Consider the following 18,313-nt stretch of genomic DNA (forward strand, 5'->3'; position numbering starts at 1 on the left):
TCAATGACTCAGATAAAATAGCCTTAGAGTGCTTGGCTTATTATTATTATTTTATTTCAAGTGCCAAACACTTAAATTAGTTGTAGCCTTGTGCATGTGTGCATTTGTATGCATCTGAATGCACGTGTATATTCACAGGTGTGTGTGTGTGTGTGTAAGGGAGCGAGAGAGAGAGAGAGAGAGAGAGAGAGAGAGAGAGAGAGAGAGAGAGTAGAATAGAGAGTTTTATGGATAGCTGCTGCTGGATTTTTCTCACCTGATGCTAGCTGTAAACACAGTACATAATAATAATAATAATAATAATAATAATAATAAATCTGTCGTGACCCCATACAACTGCTTGCTGTTGACATCTAATAGCCTGTTTCCAACTGTTTCTTTTTTTTTTTTTGTCTTCTTTTTCTTTGGCATCATCACCTCCTCCTCTTTTTCCCCACCTCCTCTTCATCATTCCAGCTCCAGCTTCCTGCTCATTTCTGTTCCTCTTTAATTTGCCTGATTCCCCTTTCTGTTTTTTTTCTTTTTCTATAATTTATTTTGCTTTTCAGCTATCTTCTTCTTCATAACTTTCCTCTCTTTCTTCTCTCTGTCTTCTAAGTATCTACCCTAACTCTGGTCCCCCTCCACCCTTCCCCTCTACATTGTCCTCCTAAGTATTTCTGCACTCTCCCTCTTCTGCCTTTCCACACCCATCTCACCTCCTTTCTCTACAGTGATGACTCCTTTCCTGCCTCCTTCTTCATCTCCCTCCTCACTCTTCTACATTTTCTTCTTCCTCCTTCCTGTGTCTCTGGCTACTTATCTGCCCCTCTCTCATGTCGCTTGCAGTTTCAACAGTGTGTGCATGTGTGTGTGCGTGTGTGTGCGTACGTGCAAATTCTTCCCATCCCCCACCAGTTTTGCTTCGCTCACTTTCAGCACCCCCCTCTCCACCCCACCCCTTCCCTGCTCCTCTTCCTCCCTCTTCAGTCTCATTTTCACCCTTTCCACCTCCTCCCTTCCTCTCCTCTCCCCTTGTTCCTCCCTTTGCCTCCTCCCTCCTCTCCTCTCATTAGTCAGTGGCCATGAAACTCACCATTCCACTGATTCTCCTCTTCCTCAGTCCTTCAGTCCCCAACACATCCTTACTAATGAAAAAACTGCTACATCTCTCCTTCTCACCCCCCTCTGAGCTCCCTCCTTTCATCTTCCTCTTCCTGTCCTCTCTTGTCCTTCCCTCTCTTCCTCCTCTATGTCCTCCTCTCCATTCGTCACTCAGTCTATCTTCTCCTTCCCTTTTCTTCTCTCGCTTGAATTCTCTTCGATCTTTCAGAGCTCAGAGTACCTCCCACTCTCTTTTTTAGCTCACTCTTGTTTCCACCCCACCACCACCTTAACTCTCCACCTGTGTCATGCCTTCTTCATGCCTGTCTGTTTGTCTGCTCCTCTCATGATTGACTTAGAAAATGTCTCTCCACTCCACTGTCTCCCTGCATTTCTCTCCACATATTCACACAACACCCCTCATCCTTTACACCTCACTCTGACTTCTATCCTTCCATCTATCCCTGCTATGAAATCCCTGAGTCTCTGTCATCTCAGTGGATGCAAGATCTAGAATCAGATGTCATAGAATAAACTTTCCTGTTGTACAGATAAAGTCGTAGTATCGAACAAGCTTTTGCAACAAAAATCTATAGATAAACACAAACTAAGAAAATGTGAAAGAATAATTGATGAATAGGTTTGTCTCATAGTCTGTGAATTTACAGTGTCTTAAAAAAGGAGCACATATAGATTTTACAGCTCTAGTCACATAATTCAGTGTTTTAAATTGGGATGTCTTGATTAGTAAATGGTGCCTAAACCAGCACAAGAGTGGAAATTTTATACCTTCACCTTAATTAGTAGTCTCCACTGCTCCTCCATCCCTATCCAACATCCATACTTGGGATGGCAGTTTATTTATGAGGTTGCATTTTAACATTTTGCTGATAAAAAGTAGGATATTCTCCAAATCATCCCTCATTCTGCTTTAACTGTGTTGTGACATAAACAATACAACACTTAAGCAAACTGAACATGTTTCTGTATTTTTCCTATACTTCCTCTGGCAGATGCAGAATTAAAACTTTAAGGGATCACTTAAATTTGAATCAGTTGAATATAAAATACACATATAAGGAGAGTAGAGACTGTAGGGCAAATTCAGACTGGGCCCAAATGATGCATCAAGTAAATGAAGGATCCCCGCAGGGGTCGGGTGCAGTGTGAGCTGGGCAGCGGTCAGAGGTGGGGACCCTGGTGGTCTGATCTTCAGCTGCAGAAGATAGCCCTAGGGACTTGGAACTGGAAGGTGTGCTTCAACTACAGGGGATCACACTGCTCAGCCTCCCTGGTAAGGTCTAGTCAGGGGTCCTGGAGAGGAGGGTCTGTCAAATAGCTGAACCTTGGACTGAGGAGGAGCAGTGTTTTTTTCACCAGTTGTGGAACAGTGGACCAGCTCTACACCCTCCTCAGGGTCCTGAAGGGGGCACTAGTCTATATGTTCTTTGTGAACTTGTGGAAGGCCTTTGACCACTCTAGGGGCCCATGACTGACAGGAAAGGAGGAAGGAAGGAGGTGAGCAGCTGAGTATTGAATTAATTAATTATTGTTGAGAAAAAAAACATTATATAATAGAAAAAAATTGTTCTGAATTAATAATAATAAATAAAAAATTGTTTGTATTTATTTTAGAACTATTTGAATGGTTAAAATCATCAGCTATTGATTGATATTTATTTATTTAGAACAAAAAGTAATGAAAATGAAGTAAAAGTAACAAAAGTAACAAAAAAAAAAACAGTTGCTCTGGAATCCGAAAAAAAAGCAGGATGAAGTATAAAAACTTGTTTATTCCTGCCCCCGTTTTATAACCATAATTTTATCTTCCTTACAGTTGTCACATTACTTCTTTAATTGTCACTATCACTGTAATGTCAGGTTAGGTCAGTAGTTTGGAAATTTGCAGTTGGAAGAGAGCACATTTCTAGTGGAGCAGACTGGGTGACTGTTTTTATTCCAATCTGAGAAATATTTACATTTTCTAGATATCATAAGATTAACTAGCAGCAACCATATAGCCATAGGTATGATGGTCAAAATGTCATTAAAATGGCTAATTTTATGTATTACAGTATCAAAATTTCCATGGGGGGGCACTTCAGTTTTGTTTTCATAGGGCCCAAAATCCCTGGCAGTGCCCCTGGATGTGGACTCTGCAGGAGCAGACCAAAAGGCAAAGCTCTCAATTTACCGTTCGATCTACCCTCACCTATGATCACGAGCTGTGGGGAGTGACTGAAAGAACGAGAATGCGATTCACTGTAGAAAATAAATGGATGGATGGACCAACACTGTTACCTATTTTAAGCCTTTTTTTTTAGTATGCACAGATGGAATTTCTGGGATAATGACAGCACTTGCAGAAAGAGAAGCAGCTATAACTCAGGACTTCGATCAGTTATCCACCAACCGGACAACTAGCAGTTTGATTCCTGGTTTCCCAAGTCCACATGTTCAAGTGCCCTTTATAAAAATAGAGAATCCCATACCACCTGAATACAGTCACAGAACCAAATGTGTTTAGGCTTGATAAGCAATTAATGTATACAATAAAATAAAGCAACATGTGAACGGTTGAATGTTGCCTGTATGTTCAATAACTTCATTGGTTGAAAAGTGCTCTATAAAAGAAATCTACTGACCAGGATTCATAATCTTCAGTTTAAGTCTTAACTTCCCAGTTATCAATGCTTGAACCTAATGAATAATTACAAATTATTATTATTATTATTATTATTATTATTATTAAAATAAAAAATGACTGAAAAATCCATTTGCAAAAATCAACTTGCGTTAAAAATTTTAACACAGTTAATTACATAAATTAGTTAATGCCATTAACGTGTTATTTTTGACAGCCCTATGAATTTTATCTGTAGGGCACATATCCAGTCTATGTGTTTTAGTTCTATGTTGCCAGGCTGTCTGTGCTGAGAGGGCCTCATCCTCATCTTCATCAACAACTCTCCTCTGGTCCATTCCACATTACATCTGTTGATTCTCTCTTTCTCATCCATTCTCGCTTCCTCACTCCCTCCTCATCTATCTATTGATTTGTATGTATTCCCAGGGTTAGTGGTATATATGTAGGTGGAGGTGGGAAGGGGGCACCTTGCTTGTCAATACCTGCTGCTGAGGTGGTGAACTTACATGTTTACTGACAGAGCAAGAAAATGTGGACTGAAAGGCTGTTTTTGTCTGCAGAGAACTGCGTAGTCTAGGTTTTGTTTTGGCTGTGGCAGTGCATGCAAACACACACGCACACACAGGCTTGTTGCAATGAGCATCAGGCCTCAGAAGCAATGGAGGTTGTTGCGCCCCCTACTGACTCATGAAATAAATGTTTCCACCAGCAGCTGAGAGACAGATTCCCTGAAGACAAAAGACTGTAGGCGGGGTTTGGAGACAGGGCCATCTGCGAGCTGTAGAGGGCTGCTGTGTAGCGTGTGTATATGTGTGTATATGTGTGTATTCAGAGAGAAAACCCCCTTTACAAAGCCTGTATTTGCATTATGAAAAAGTGGGTGGGCTTGAGGCCATTCCATGTCCCACTGAACCAAAGATTCACTTGTACTCACGGATTTAGTGAGATGTTTGACCTCAAAAACAAATTTTTTACTTTACTGGCCATGCGTGGTAGGTCTATCCTATGTTGGGTTTACAGACAAAGTTCATATTTATTTCAGAACCAATGTGAACTCCCAATGACAGAAATCCAAACAATTTTGTTTACCAAGAAAAATTAAAGCTCTAAAATTAATATATGGCCTTTTCAATTAGAAGGTGAATTGGACACATTAAGTTAAATAGAAATAAAATGGTGATTTTGATACTCTATTGATAATCTTTTTAGTTACTGAGAGATCGACTGGCTGAGGTGTGAAACCCATGGACATCGGCAGAGAAATGGAAAATATTTTCTCCTTGATAAAGCTCTCTCTAGCCGTCTTCACTTGATTCATTTTGGGATCTTAAACAAGTCAGATGCAGCTTTATCAGTTTGAGATCTTTAACTTTAACTTTAACTTCAGTAACCCCTGGGCTGTTTTTACAGTGTGTTTTAGATTATTGTTAATTGTTATTCTTCTGCATTTTGAAACTTCCATAGAAGATACCACAAAGATATGTCTATTCCTATATCCCTTTGTGATACACCCCTCTTTAGGAGCAATTACAGACATAAGACTTTTGGGGTATGCCTCTATAAGTCTACCACATAAAACCAGTTGGATTTCTTTCCAGCTACCTCAAACTAGATGGATTCTGCTGGTATGTACTACTTGAACTAGATGCATACAGTAATTGTCATGCTGGGTGGTGAACCTCCATCCCAGTCTTGATTCTCTGCAAGACTGAAATGGGTTTTTCTTTCCTTTCAATATGATGCTGCCACCACCACACTTCACAGTGAGGTTGTGTTCTTGGGGTTTAAACCTGACCCAAATCTTTATTTTCGCAGAACTTGTCCCTGACCTGTTTTGATAGCTCTTTGGTTTTCATTTGGTGCATGCTTTGTGGCCTTGCAAACTCCAGGTCCTTAGGTGGTGAATACAAATGTCCACTCTATTTTTTATTTAGTCCCTTTTTATTTAACATTTTCTTTGTAGGTCCATTACATGAAATCCTAAACCTCAGCCATTTTAGTTCAGTTTGTAAACTAACAATAAACACATAAATACCTAAGGATGTGAAAACCTTTGCAAAGCACTGTATATTGTAGGCTGTTCTTTAACTTTGGATGTAAAGAAATGGTGAAATTAAAACAAAATACCATTCCTATATGGCAAATATAAAGTAGTAAGCCTGTATTTTGTCTTCTTGGGATTCCCTCTTTGCACTGGGACCACGTTTAGAAATCCACAGCATGATTCTGACACATTCTTTTAATACATTTTTGTGGTTGCCACCTTATAAAAGAAAAGTTTTTCTTTCATGCAGCAGTTAGGGTACTTGCAATGAATTATTGTTTGCTTCACCCACTAATTAGAGTTCATCTTCTATAACTTGCATCAAAGGTAATGGATTGTTAAAATAGAAACAAATTTAGTAAAACTTTGAATGAAACCCTATATTTTGAAACCGCTTTATCATTTAACTTGTCTGGAGCTTAATTGTATGCTTGGTACAAAGTATTAGGATCAAGTGGGACTTGGGTAATTTCACACTCTTACATCTCCACCTAGTGGTCACTTAGACAAACTGGCTATGAAGCCATTTTTAAAATCTTCAAGAACCTGGGGTTCTTTTTTTACGTTTAAGATAATTTTATAAACTGAACAAGACGTAGAGATGTTAAACATAAGTAAAATATATTGTTTTTATTACAATAAACGAATTCTGACCCTACCATTTGAATGTAGCTGCTGACACAGAGACTCACCAGACCAGACAATGTTTATTCAGTCTTCTATTGTCCACTTTTGATGAGTTTGTGTGAGTTGTAGCCTTCCTGTTGACTTTCTATCATTTCAAACCAGTCAGCCCATTCTCCTCTGACCTCTGACATTGTTGTCCAAACAACTGCCTCTCACTGCATATGGTCTCTTTTTTTCGACCATTCTCTATAAACACAAAAAATAATTGTTCATGGAAATGTTAGTAGATCAGCTGTTTCTGAGACAAGCCCATCTGGCACCAACAACCTTTTAGTGCTCTTTTATATCTACAATGAATAAATTAATGCATAAATAAATAAAAACATAGCGTGGATTCATGATTCTTTACTACCACAATTAGGAACAAGAGATAATCTCTATTTTACCAGACGTTTTGCATGAATGAAAATATGGTTTTGTAATTATTCAAACAACCACTTTAAAACTAGAGACAAAGAGACATTCACGTGCTGTTCGGATAATTCATGACAGGAGGTTGAACAAGTAGCACGTGGTAGCGTGGCCGAGCGGTCTAAGGCGCTGGATTAAGGCTCCAGTCTCTTCGGGGGCGTGGGTTCGAATCCCACCGCTGCCATCATCTTTTCCTTCATTAAAAATAAAAAAATAATAATGTAAAGGGGACACTTTCACGTAGAAACACATACACGAGTAATCCAACAATGTTTCTGGACGTACTGCCAAACCCATGTAGAAAGTTCTTGACTAAAGTATTTTTAAGTAGTAAATGTACGACAGGCGCCTTTATTAGACGGAAATAGTCATGGTTCGTTTTTTTAAGTATATACTACGAATAAAGGAGTAAAAAGACTGACCTAGATTATGCTTTTTCCCCTTTTTTCTGTTTTTAGACCACTTTCCAAGAAGGAAGGGAAACAAGATTAGAAAGTAAATTAAAACATATATTACAAAAACGATAAAGGTATCTATCAAAAGAACACAAGTTTACGTACAAAACAATTTACAGGTAGTAGCAGCATTTATTTTCTAAATTATTCTATTCTACAGTTATTTAGCAGACGCTTTTCTCCACAACGACTCTTTCCGAACAATTTTCCGAGTTTCTAGCTGTGTTTCAGAAGTCCGAGGTGACGAGAAATACGTGAATGCACCATAGTTGGACGCAACGGAGAGAGGAGGAAAGAAAGGGGGCAAGGAAAGACCTGTGATGATTTCAGTCTCGCAGTCTTGGCGCCAATCCGACTTGCACATAAATTAAAGATCTATAACGATATTTAATCATATTTGCGACTAGCTACTGCTCCTCTCGCAGTCATCGGTCGGTGTTGAATCCGGCTAGCCTCGTTAGAACACCATCTATCACTGTCACATTAATCTGTCCCCTTTCTCTCTGTCAGTCACGATACTAATAACTCAGCAACAGCAAAGCACCGGGACAATAGAGTTGCGTTTCTCCGAGGCGACCGATAAGACACAGCTTCAAAGATGGGGGTGAGTTACGTGCTTTTTGATTAATGTATGCGGCGTGATAAAATCAAAGCAGGATGTTTTGGGCTCGTACTGTATATACCTGATGATGAGAATAGAAAAAAAGAAAATGATAGGAGGAGGAGGGGAAGGAGGAGATGGTGGATGGATGTAGCTAATAGGTGTTGGGTTGGTCATTAGCTGCCTTGAAACAGCGTAGTTAGCATTTTACAGTTAGCACGAACGACTTCACAAGACATTTCTAGAATTATTACCGCATTGTCCTTGGATTTAAATACACAAAACTCTTGTGTGTGTTGTGACATTGTTAGCCGGGCTGTGTGTTAGCCGCTAAGGAATGCCATATTAGCAAACAGCGAGTGCATTGCTAGCCATTACTGCTAATCACTAATGTGTGAGTGAGTTCATCTTTGCCAAGCAGGCCCGAGTGTGGTGTCTTTTCCCACCTGGTATTGATAAATCCAGGCCTGTGTGGAGTTAATTGCCTTTCTACAACTACCAGGCCTGCACTCAATGCTTGTACGGCTTAATAAAAACTTGTAGCGGTCTGTGTGAGCAGATATGAATTTGTCATCCACTTTCACGGAAGTCTTAATAAATCCATCCACGTGTTTTCCTAGTCCCAGCTCAGTCTGCAGCCTCTCTGTGCCTGGTACTGAGTTAGTACTCTCAGCTAAAGTTGGCAACTCATTGCATTCCTTTTCATAATGGCTACCTCGACTGTTCAGGCCTGGAATGAAGGAATTTAGTTAATTCCTACTTATTTGCCCGTGAATCGGCAATGCACCAGTTTACCACTTGATTAACACGAATAAAGTTATTCGTGTTAATCAAGTGGTAAACTGGTGCATATATGTTACAGTTATGGTATATGTTATAGCAGTACTACAACATGGATCCTACTTAGAATACATGACCAAATAAGTGTCAGAAATAACTTGTGTATATAAAAAATAATTATCAGCAAAAAAATCACTCATTCATTTGAGTCTCATTTCTCATCTGTTTGGCAGAATCCAGTCAGACATTTGTGTTTTATTGGTGCACCATTGCTGATGCTTACGGTTTAATAGGCCAGTTTAGAGTATTAGTATCAACAAAACAATCTCACACAGGAAGCAATTTGCAACAAAAGCCAAATAAAATATTACAGTTCCTTTGGTAATAAAAGCGGTTGAGATTGTCGATTTTTAAATGGCGTTGTCATTTTTTGTAATGCAGTATTTCTTTTCAGAACGATTATGCTTATTATAGCATAAAATATGTTTTTCTTGGAAGTGTAACAACTGGAATTGGATCCACATGACTGACCTTAATTTGTTTTGTCTTGCTTTGATGTACATGCCTGAATTTATTCTTAGGTTTGTGTTTTCTTCTGCTCATATGTTCTGTGCTTATGTGAAGAAAATGCTGCTCCAAGTGAGGTCTGCAGATGGATATTAGCTTGTGTTCACCTTTTTCAATTTAACAAGTGCCATTCAGTGCATAAATTGTGTTTAACATAAGGTAGATGTTCCTGCTTGCAATAGCCAAATGCACAGTGGTACCTTGGCAACAGCTTGATCCTGTATCAGTTAATCTTGTCTGAGTTAAATTTGTTAATTAATCCAACTATGTTTCGTGTTGCCGAATGATCTGACAAGTTGGTTCTTCTCTCATACTTGAATGTTAGTATTTCTTTTTATTGTATTGAGTGCATATTTCACTGTTTGAGTTGAGGAGTCATCATCAAGATTGACATGTTTTGTTACAGCTGATTATATAAAACTGAGAAGGGGAACGACTAAGTTTATTTTTACCTTATTTAAAATAGATTATGATGTATTTTTTCAACAATGATACATTCATAGGGTTTCATACAGTCATTTTCCTCCACTGTCACTCTTTTGTTTTCTTATGTCCTTTTTAAACACGACTGTTAATTTCCTCCTTATTTTCTGTGTTTTAGAGGAAGTCCAACAAAGCAAAGGAGAAGAAAGCCCGGCGCCTGGAGGAGAGGGCAGCTATGGATGCTGTGTGTGCCAAGGTGGATGCAGCCAACAAGGTAATTTGGTGGTGGATTAACCAGCGAAGCAGCTACATTCAGCATGGGAAATGTTGAATAAATAAATAAAATATATAAAAACAATTACCTTGCCTTGAATGCTTGCTGACTGCAAAAATAATCCGGCAGAGGCATTCATTACTTGTACTTTTTTTGCAAACTGTCTGCGATTGCATTAAATGTGGCATTTAAAACTGATCATTTTGCAAGTTGCAGTAATGATCTGCATCTACATGAAGTGACACTAAAAGCTAATGATAACCATATCACTTTGTTTGCACACATAGGTGACAGTAGAAGCTAAATACAGCACCATATGTTTCTTTATGCATTATTAATCAGGATCATTATATCCACACCCTCTATCTGAAAGTAGTGCCCCTGCAGCCTGTAGGCGTGCTAGCATTATAAGTAAACTCTACTGAAGTGTGGAGGATAGTATAGCTTACTCAGTCAGCTGCAGCCTTTTCGTCAACAAGCTCTAAACAAGCCTGACTGGGTTTATTACTCCTCACTTAGAAAAACGGGGCGTTCTGTGTTAAATGTTGTCTCTCCATCTCTTCTTCACTGCTTTTGTGACACCAGCAACAGAATGTATAAAATTCCCCAAAATGATGCAGATGTTTGTTTTATGTGTTTTTGCTAAAACAAACAGCTCGTTCACCACTTTATCTAGTTTAGGGACCACCAACTCCAGACCTCTTGAACCAGTGTCCTCCAGGTTTTCACTGCATCCCTGTTGCAACACACCTGGTTCAAATGAAATAGTTCTCCAACAGCTTGTGGTAAAGGTCTGCACCAGCCTCTTAACGACCCATTATTTGAGTCAGGTGTGCTGCAGTATGGACATATTGAAAACCTGCAGGACACTGGCTCAAAAGGTCCGGAGTTGGTGATCTCTGATCTAGATCATCTCATGAGCCTTTAAATGAAAGGGAGGTGTGGCTGTACCCTTCAACCAGTGCTCTAAACAAAAGCCCAGAAAATATATCTTTGTATGCCAGATATTCTGTATTGTGTGTGTGTGTTTTATTCTATTTTTTTATTTACATTTAAAAGATTTATATGCTCACTTGAGATCATTTTACCTGAATGAAAGAACACTTAAAATGCATCAGAGGGAAAAAAAACTGCCTTTGGAAATTTTAAAACTACCATAAATGCTACAATATCCCTGATATTCCCAGAGATGAAGGCAATTCTTAAAGAAAAGCTCTTTCTAGCCTAACAAGTGAATGGAAACCCGGCTATTGATGATAGCAGTGGAGAGCGGTGCGCCGTCCCAATACACTGGTCCAAAATTTCCCATCGCTGATTTGGAGTTGAGATTTAGTGACTGTGAATGACAAAGCAAATGAATCATCCTATATTTGTGTTGATCATCGTATCATCCATTCACCCCTTTTGTCCTTTAAATGAGAACATTAGCCAGATTTAAATGCCACATTTAATTCCATTCAAATCCAGTGAAACGCTGCTGCACAGAAATGTGAATAAGACACCTTTATAAGAACTGATTTGAAGCATTATTTTGTAAACATCTTCTAAACACAAATAGAAGAGAGTGATCTGACTGTCATCGTGGAAGAGACCGCTGTCATTGGAGTTGATAAAATCCCCCCAAATCCTCTCAAAGTATCATATCATTGGTCACCCCTCTGTTTATTCGCCAAGGAAAATGTGATTGTATACAGACTTATGAATTATTAATGAAGCTGTTAAGCTCATAACTTTATTTTTGTACTATTTTTTAGCTATTGAGGTTATTGAATTTCTATTAATCAGTCAATCTTTTTAAAGTTTGAATTTTGCTCTTCCTTCTCATAGCTTGATGACCCGCTGGCTGCTTTCCCAGCCTTCAAAAAGTACGACAGAAATGGGTATGTGGTGTTTTGTACACTTTGTCCACTGATTTATTCAGCTTTCACTCTGTCTGTCTCCCACTTTAATGGTTTGGGACTCGAGAAGACACATTCTTGACCTTGTTACCATGTCGTCCTGCCCAGGCTGAACCTGCAGATAGAGTGTAAGAGAGTGACCTCCCTCAACCCGCTGTCTGTGGAGTGGGCTTTCGAACTCACCAGAGCCAACATGCAGACACTGTAAGAGTTTTTTTCTGTCTTGTTGCTTTAGTTAGGAAGTAGGAGTTTGATCTGTGTTTATATGCGCTCACTGAGGACCCTGTGCAAAGGAGAGGAGGGTGAATGCTGACAGTGAAATAACTAGAAATGTATCTTCTCTCACTTTGCCAGAATTTGGGTTCAATTTAGCAAATGGCTCCCAGTCAGTTGAAATTTAATTTAATTTAATTTAGAAACATGTCCTTTCTGAGCAGCGGGTGGATGAGGAGAAATGTGAGGTTGAAATTACCACGCCAAGTCACGTTGGATCCCATTTCCTCTCTGCTGTTGCTGTACGATAGATATGAACAGAGCGAGTGGGGGTGGAAGGAGAGAGAAAAGAGGGAGGAGATGAACGACGAGAGGGCATGGTACCTGCTGGCTCGCGACGCCGACTCCGCCCCTTTGGCTTTTTCTCACTTTCGATTCGACGTGGAGTGTGGAGAGGAGGTTTTATATTGGTAAGGTACTCATTTGTGTGTTTGTGGATTTCAAGAGTCTTAAAGTGAATTTATTTATTTATAAACCTTTTTTTTTTAACTCTGCAGCTATGAGGTGCAGTTAGAAAGCAAAGTACGGAGGAAAGGGCTCGGGAAGTTTCTCATCCAGATACTCCAGCTCATCGCTAACAGGTAACGACTGCAACGGTGATCATACTAGAGTCAAGCCCAAATTGATTGATTTTATTTACAAACCCCAATTCCAAAAACAGTTGGAGAAAAATGTAAATAAAGACAGAAAACAGTGATTTAGAAATCCAACCCCAATTTTTATTCCCAGTAGAACATAAACACCTTAACAGATGCCAAAACAGACATTTTACTAGTTCATGTTTATCGTTGTGTAACATCCCCGTGTCCTTTAACAACCGTCTGTAAACGTTGCTGCTAGATTGTTAATTTCATGATGCTTCAGCTGTGTTCTGTTGGTGAAAGGTCTGGACTACAGGCAGACCAGACCAGTTCAGCACCCGGACTCTTCTCCCGTGAAGCCATGCTGTTGTGATGCAGTATGTGGTTCAGTATAGTCTTGCTGAAATCTGCAAGGCCTTTCCTGAAAGAGAAGTTGTCTGGATGGGAGCAGATGTTGTTCTAAAACCTCTTATGTTCATTTCAGCATTGATGAAGCTTCACAGATGTGGATGTTGCTCACATCATAGGCGTTAAAGGTCCATTTATGCTCTCTTATGTTGGTAAATAGGTATGTTTGTTTCAAACATGGTCATACGTCGCCGCCCTCATGCATCCATGCCTCTTTTATGTTGCCATTGTTGTTAAGTCATTTCATCCACTAGTGGGCAGCGCTGAGTTCAGAGTTTGCTTCTGCGTTTTGGTTGGTTTCAGACACCGGTTGGTGGCAGTGACGTACCACCATAAAGGCTGTAACATACTCCGTGGAGCAGAACTTTCTTCTTCTTCTTCCCGTTCCTCCTCCTCCTCATGTTCCTTTTCTTCTCTGGTTTGTTCCCTTTGCTAGTCAACATGTCAGCTATACTGCTCAGCACTGTCCCAGTGTTTTCCGGCCTCTCTGAAATGCTCCTTTTATACTCAGTCGTGTTACTGTTGCCAGTTAACCTGATTATTTGTCACATTCTCCTCCAGTTACTTTTGATTTATGCCAATTACTTTTACTCGACAGGCAAATGTGTGTGACGTCTGCAGTGATGTGGACTCTACATCGGTCTGTTGTGTTGAAGAAGGAGCTGAAAGGTGAAGCTCTTGATTTACCGGTATATCTACGGTCCTAGCCTTACCCATGGTCATGAGCTGTAGGTAGTGACCGAAAGAACAAGATCGCAAAGACAAGCGGTTGTAATAAGTTTCCTTCGCAGGGTGCCGAGCTCTGCCTTAGAAATAAGTTGAGAAGCTCGGCTATTCAGGAGGGGCTCAGAACAGAGCTGCTGCTACTCTTTATCAAGAGGAGCCAGATGAGGTGGCTCGGGCATCTGATTAGGATGCCTCCCCGACGCCTTCCTGGTGAGGTGTTTTGGGCACGTCCCACGGGAAGGAGACCCTAGGGAAGGCCCAGGACATGCTGGGGGGACTACATCTTTCGGCTGGCCTGGGAACACCTTGGAATCCCTCCGGATGAGCTGGAAGAAGTGGCTGGGAAAAAGGAAGTCTGGACTTCTCTGCTTAGGCAGCTGCCCACGTGACCTGACCCCTGATCAGCGGCAAGAATATGGATGGATGGAGGGCCAGTTACTTTTCCAGGCTTTTGTTGGCCCTGATTCAACTTTTTTCAAATGTGTTTCTGCCATCAAACTAAAATCATTTTCATAAAGTGGTAAAATGTGTCCGTTTCAGCATCTGTTCAGCATCAGTTTCATGAAACCGAAGTTAAAAGTAGCCATATGAAAGCTTCAAAGGGAGGGTGGGGAATGTGTTGTTGAACATTACAAGTTTCACACAGCCACTGCTGACTGAAGTTATTTTTATTGTGAGTAAAGTAGTTAAGTTTTTTTTCTTGGGCTTTCCCTCAGGCTCCAGTTCAACACTAAAAGCTTAATTTTGTGTATTTTGCTCTCAAACCAAACTCACAGATCTGTTGTTGTATGCTCCTTTAGCTTCTCTGTCATGTTTCATTAATAACAAAGCTTATAAAATCTTCCTCTAAATACATTAAATATGACCCCAAATCTGGAACGGTCCTCTGAATCTATACAAATATTATTCATGTCTCTCAATGTGATTTAGTATTTTGCAGAAACATTAGCAGACTTCTGATTGTTGCCAGCTAAAGCTGAGTGAGTGTGTGTGTGTTGGCTAAAGTGTTATCTGCGTATACAACATGTGTTGACACCCAATCAGCTGAAACTCATTTTAAATCTTGCTGTAAACTGATGCACGTGGAGCTGTCTCCTTGTGATCCAAACACCCAAGATGCCACTTGCAAACAGGCTTTTTCAGGAAATTGTTTCATCCTAGTCATGTGAAACTCATCTTCATATGTTATAAAGGCTTTCTTTTTTTTTTGTCCAGTACACAGATGAAGAAAGTGATGTTGACGGTCTTCAAACACAACCACGGGGCTTACCAGTTCTTCAGAGAAGCTTTACAGTGAGTGCAGCAGATGGAGGGTTAAACCTTACAGGCAAAAATGTCCTTTTTCTGAACACAGTTCACTCTTTTGAGTAAGTTATGTAAGAAAAAAAAAATCCTTATTTTTCAGCTAATTTATTACATATTTAGGATTTTTTTTTTCTCCTCAAAAGAAATACAGCCAGTGGAGGCAGTGCCTAATCTCAAACTGTGTCTTGGTATTTCAGTAGCCAAAAGACTGGCTACGGACCAAGAAAACTGGTTCCAAAGCTCCATTAAAACTTTTCTGTTCCAACGCCATGATAATCCAACTTTATGTCAGGAGCTGGGATTATTCGGACCAAACAGAAAAGCTTTGGTAAATCACTCTTCAAAAAAAAAAAAAAAAAAAAAAAAATCTGAGAAGCATCTCTGAATGCAAGACCAGTAGACGAAGTTTCTTCTCCCGGTGTGGATAAAATTCTTTCTTTCAACATTTATTGTTCCTTTTAAGGCAGAAAACTCTGATCTTATTCATCTGAAACTCAATCCCCTTCCTGTTTTAGGTTCGAGATTGACGAGACCTCACCAAGCATGTCCGGTTGCTGCGGTGACGATTGCTCCTATGAGATCCTGAGCAGGCGGACCAAGCACGGCGAGGCCTCGGCGGGGCACACCCACGGCGGCGGCCACTGTGGCGGCTGCTGCCACTGACTGGCTGCAGTTACATCTTACGATTGGTTAAAAGCCAGCAACTTTCATGGCTGTGTGTGAAAGCTTGAGCGATTCGGGTTCAGAAGGCTTCAGAGAGCTGTTTGAAATAAAATGCTGGAGGAATATCTGGCTACGGATTATGGAGCGGCATTTTTTATTTTGTGCGTGCAGTTTGAGCTTTCACACACTGCTGTTTTCTTTTCCAACTGTCTGACTTATCGCCATCTTTTTCCATTTTTCTCATTCCCATTAATGATCATTAATAATTCCCAGTCAAGAATAAAGCTGCAGCAGTGCTGACGTTCTTCTGACATGATGTGCTACACTGTTTTGAATCATTTTGCTTCTTGAAGTGTGATTCAGGAGCAAAAGCTAGTTGCTGGTTCCGGATTATGTCACAAAAACAGTGTCACCAGTGTAACGTAGGTTTCCTGCAGTAGCAGATTATTTTTAATGTTTAAATCATGCCCTAACTTAAGGCTAATTAAGCAGTGCAAATAGGAAGTTTAGAGTTGGTCTTTCTGTAAAATGACTTGCCAGTTAATGAGGAGCATTTACTAAAACAGCAGGGTTAGGCTTCATCTGCACCCCTTAAACACCATGTGAAAGCTTGTTGCACGTTAAAGCTCAAGTTTTATGCATATCTGGCTTGTAGGTTTTTCGTAAGTGAGAAAAGAACTGTGGCTAACAGCAACAACACTGTTTTGAACAATAATGCCCAGTGATACTACTGTTACATAGTTATAGTACATCTGCAGTGCTGTCCATCCACTCTATTCAAGTGACACGTAGAGACGTCTCTCTTGCTTTTAAATTGCTATAGATGTTAAGATATGATCTCCAGGGTTGCCTTTTTCTTTGAGTCTCAAGTAAATATTTATACCAGCTCATCTGCATCCAGTCAAGAAAATAGTCCCAGTATGATCCTTTCTTTGATTCAGATGTTCAACCCTGATTTTAGAGTTAGTTTTAGATAGAGCTATAACAGCTTCCAGCTTCATTTATATGTTTGAATTTGTGGAAGTGCGTTATTTAATCATTTATTCTCCTTCCCCCCCCTTTGTCACCTCTTATGTTTTTATGGTTTCAGACACAAATGGTACACTCATTTAACAGATGCCGTTCTCATGTTTCAGCCCTATAACACTGCATCCATCTTTGCTGTATGTTGTGCCTGAAGGTTCTGGATGATCAGACCCCCTCTTTTTTTGTAACCTTTGTAAAGGTACATCAGTCCTGCTTGTCCTTTTTTCCCCTCATATCAAAACACATTGATGATAAGTCGATGTTGATACTACTTTTAGCTCTAGCATATGAAAAACCATCCTCCATCTCTTGTTTATTTTATTAACTTGAGAAAATCATATTGATTTATAACAGAGGACGATTGATAGCAGTCTCATGATGTGGGAATAGTAGGAAGTTATTTTTACAGCTCACGTTTCTCCATAGTCATGACACGTGTTCCCAGTCCAGCATCACTAGCTTAAACTACAAAATATGTTTCGTAGATCTAATAGCATTACTGTAATATTTCTTACAGATCTAATAAATAAGCCTAAATTTGTCAAAGAGGGGAGCTGCATGACATTTAACGTTAATGAGAATGAGCAGTAAGATCCGGGTAGAGTTGCTCTGCACATCTGCGGCTTATTCACTTACAATTGTTCCGGCATAATCTAATGTTCAATTTAAGATTTTAGATGTGGAGTCATTAGAGGGGGTTGGAAGACTTGCTGCAGCTACGTTGACATTTATAATCTCTAATCTGTTTACAAGACCTTCAGGGTATTTTTGGATCGTTTTGGGCGCTAGTCAGTGGAGTTGGATACCCTGTCTTGGATTCAGGACTGTATTCAGCTTATTTAGATTTAATATGCAGGTTCGAGGAGAGCAACTGGGGGTGTAAAGATTTTTCAAACTTTGAATTGGTGCGTTTTTGTGTTGCTTTTAACCTGTTCTTACCAGAGCTGAAATTTTATACAGTTTAGTACTTGGGCAAACTGGAGACTGAAATGTGAATCAGACTTCTGAAAATGACCTCCAAAAGAGCAAAATATATATATATATTAAAAAAAAAAAAATCTAACATTTTTGGATGACCAAGACAAGATCGTAGGGTGAACGGTTCTGGTTTCATCCAGACTGAGAAGACAACAGTATTTATCACCTGGAGTCATATCGCTGTTTCTTTCCTGCTTGAGCTCGGATCAGAATCAGAAAAAAACGGTTAACATTTAGCTTGTTTTAGGATTAGACTACCTTATTATTAGTACAGTAACTTGTTTTTTGTACTGCATAGGTTACAATTAAAAGAGGTTGTTGTACATAGTGGTAGTAGATCAATCGACTGACAGTCTCTCTCAGGTTAATCAAACATAATCAAACCTCATCTGTCTTGAACAGCCATCTTGTCAGCCTGCTGTTGGCTGGATTAGACTGTCCCACAGCTCTGATCTGGAGTCAGTTTCTGTTTCTTACGCCAAC

The 18,313-nt window shown here is 39.8% G+C and overlaps 1 protein-coding gene and 1 non-coding gene across 3 annotated transcripts; both read left to right on the forward strand.

The window, feature by feature from the left end:
* Positions 1-6,974: 6,974 nt before the first annotated feature.
* On the forward strand, positions 6,975-7,056 carry trnal-aag. Its single transcript has one exon. It is a non-coding gene; the product is annotated as a tRNA-Leu (tRNA).
* A 535-nt stretch (positions 7,057-7,591) lies between these two features.
* Positions 7,592-17,883, forward strand: naa40 (N-alpha-acetyltransferase 40, NatD catalytic subunit). 2 transcript variants are annotated; one of them, XM_041984536.1, is made up of 8 exons: positions 7,599-7,931; positions 9,877-9,972; positions 11,800-11,852; positions 11,979-12,074; positions 12,395-12,553; positions 12,641-12,724; positions 15,074-15,151; positions 15,679-17,883. In XM_041984536.1, exons 1-8 carry the CDS (start codon positions 7,926-7,928, stop codon positions 15,824-15,826), a joined length of 720 nt encoding a protein of 239 aa, XP_041840470.1. In that variant the 5' UTR covers positions 7,599-7,925; the 3' UTR covers positions 15,827-17,883. The 2 variants fall into 2 exon arrangements, with proteins under 2 accessions (XP_041840471.1, XP_041840470.1); XM_041984537.1 differs by lacking the exons at positions 15,074-15,151; positions 15,679-17,883 and adding an exon at positions 13,731-15,067 and having other exon boundaries at positions 7,592-7,931.
* Positions 17,884-18,313: the final 430 nt, after the last annotated feature.

The sequence above is a fragment of the Melanotaenia boesemani genome, chromosome 5, assembly GCF_017639745.1.
Source record: "Melanotaenia boesemani isolate fMelBoe1 chromosome 5, fMelBoe1.pri, whole genome shotgun sequence".
In the NCBI taxonomy this organism is placed as follows: domain Eukaryota; kingdom Metazoa; phylum Chordata; class Actinopteri; order Atheriniformes; family Melanotaeniidae; genus Melanotaenia; species Melanotaenia boesemani.

What these genes read in the sequence shown, in the direction of transcription:
- naa40 (XM_041984536.1), top strand. An exon ending in AAAAAGTACGACAGAAATGG is followed by an intron (nt 11,853 to 11,978) that starts GTATGTGGTGTT and finishes CGTCCTGCCCAG; the next exon opens with GCTGAACCTGCAGATAGAGT. An exon ending in GGAGAGGAGGTTTTATATTG is followed by an intron (nt 12,554 to 12,640) that starts GTAAGGTACTCA and finishes TTAACTCTGCAG; the next exon opens with CTATGAGGTGCAGTTAGAAA.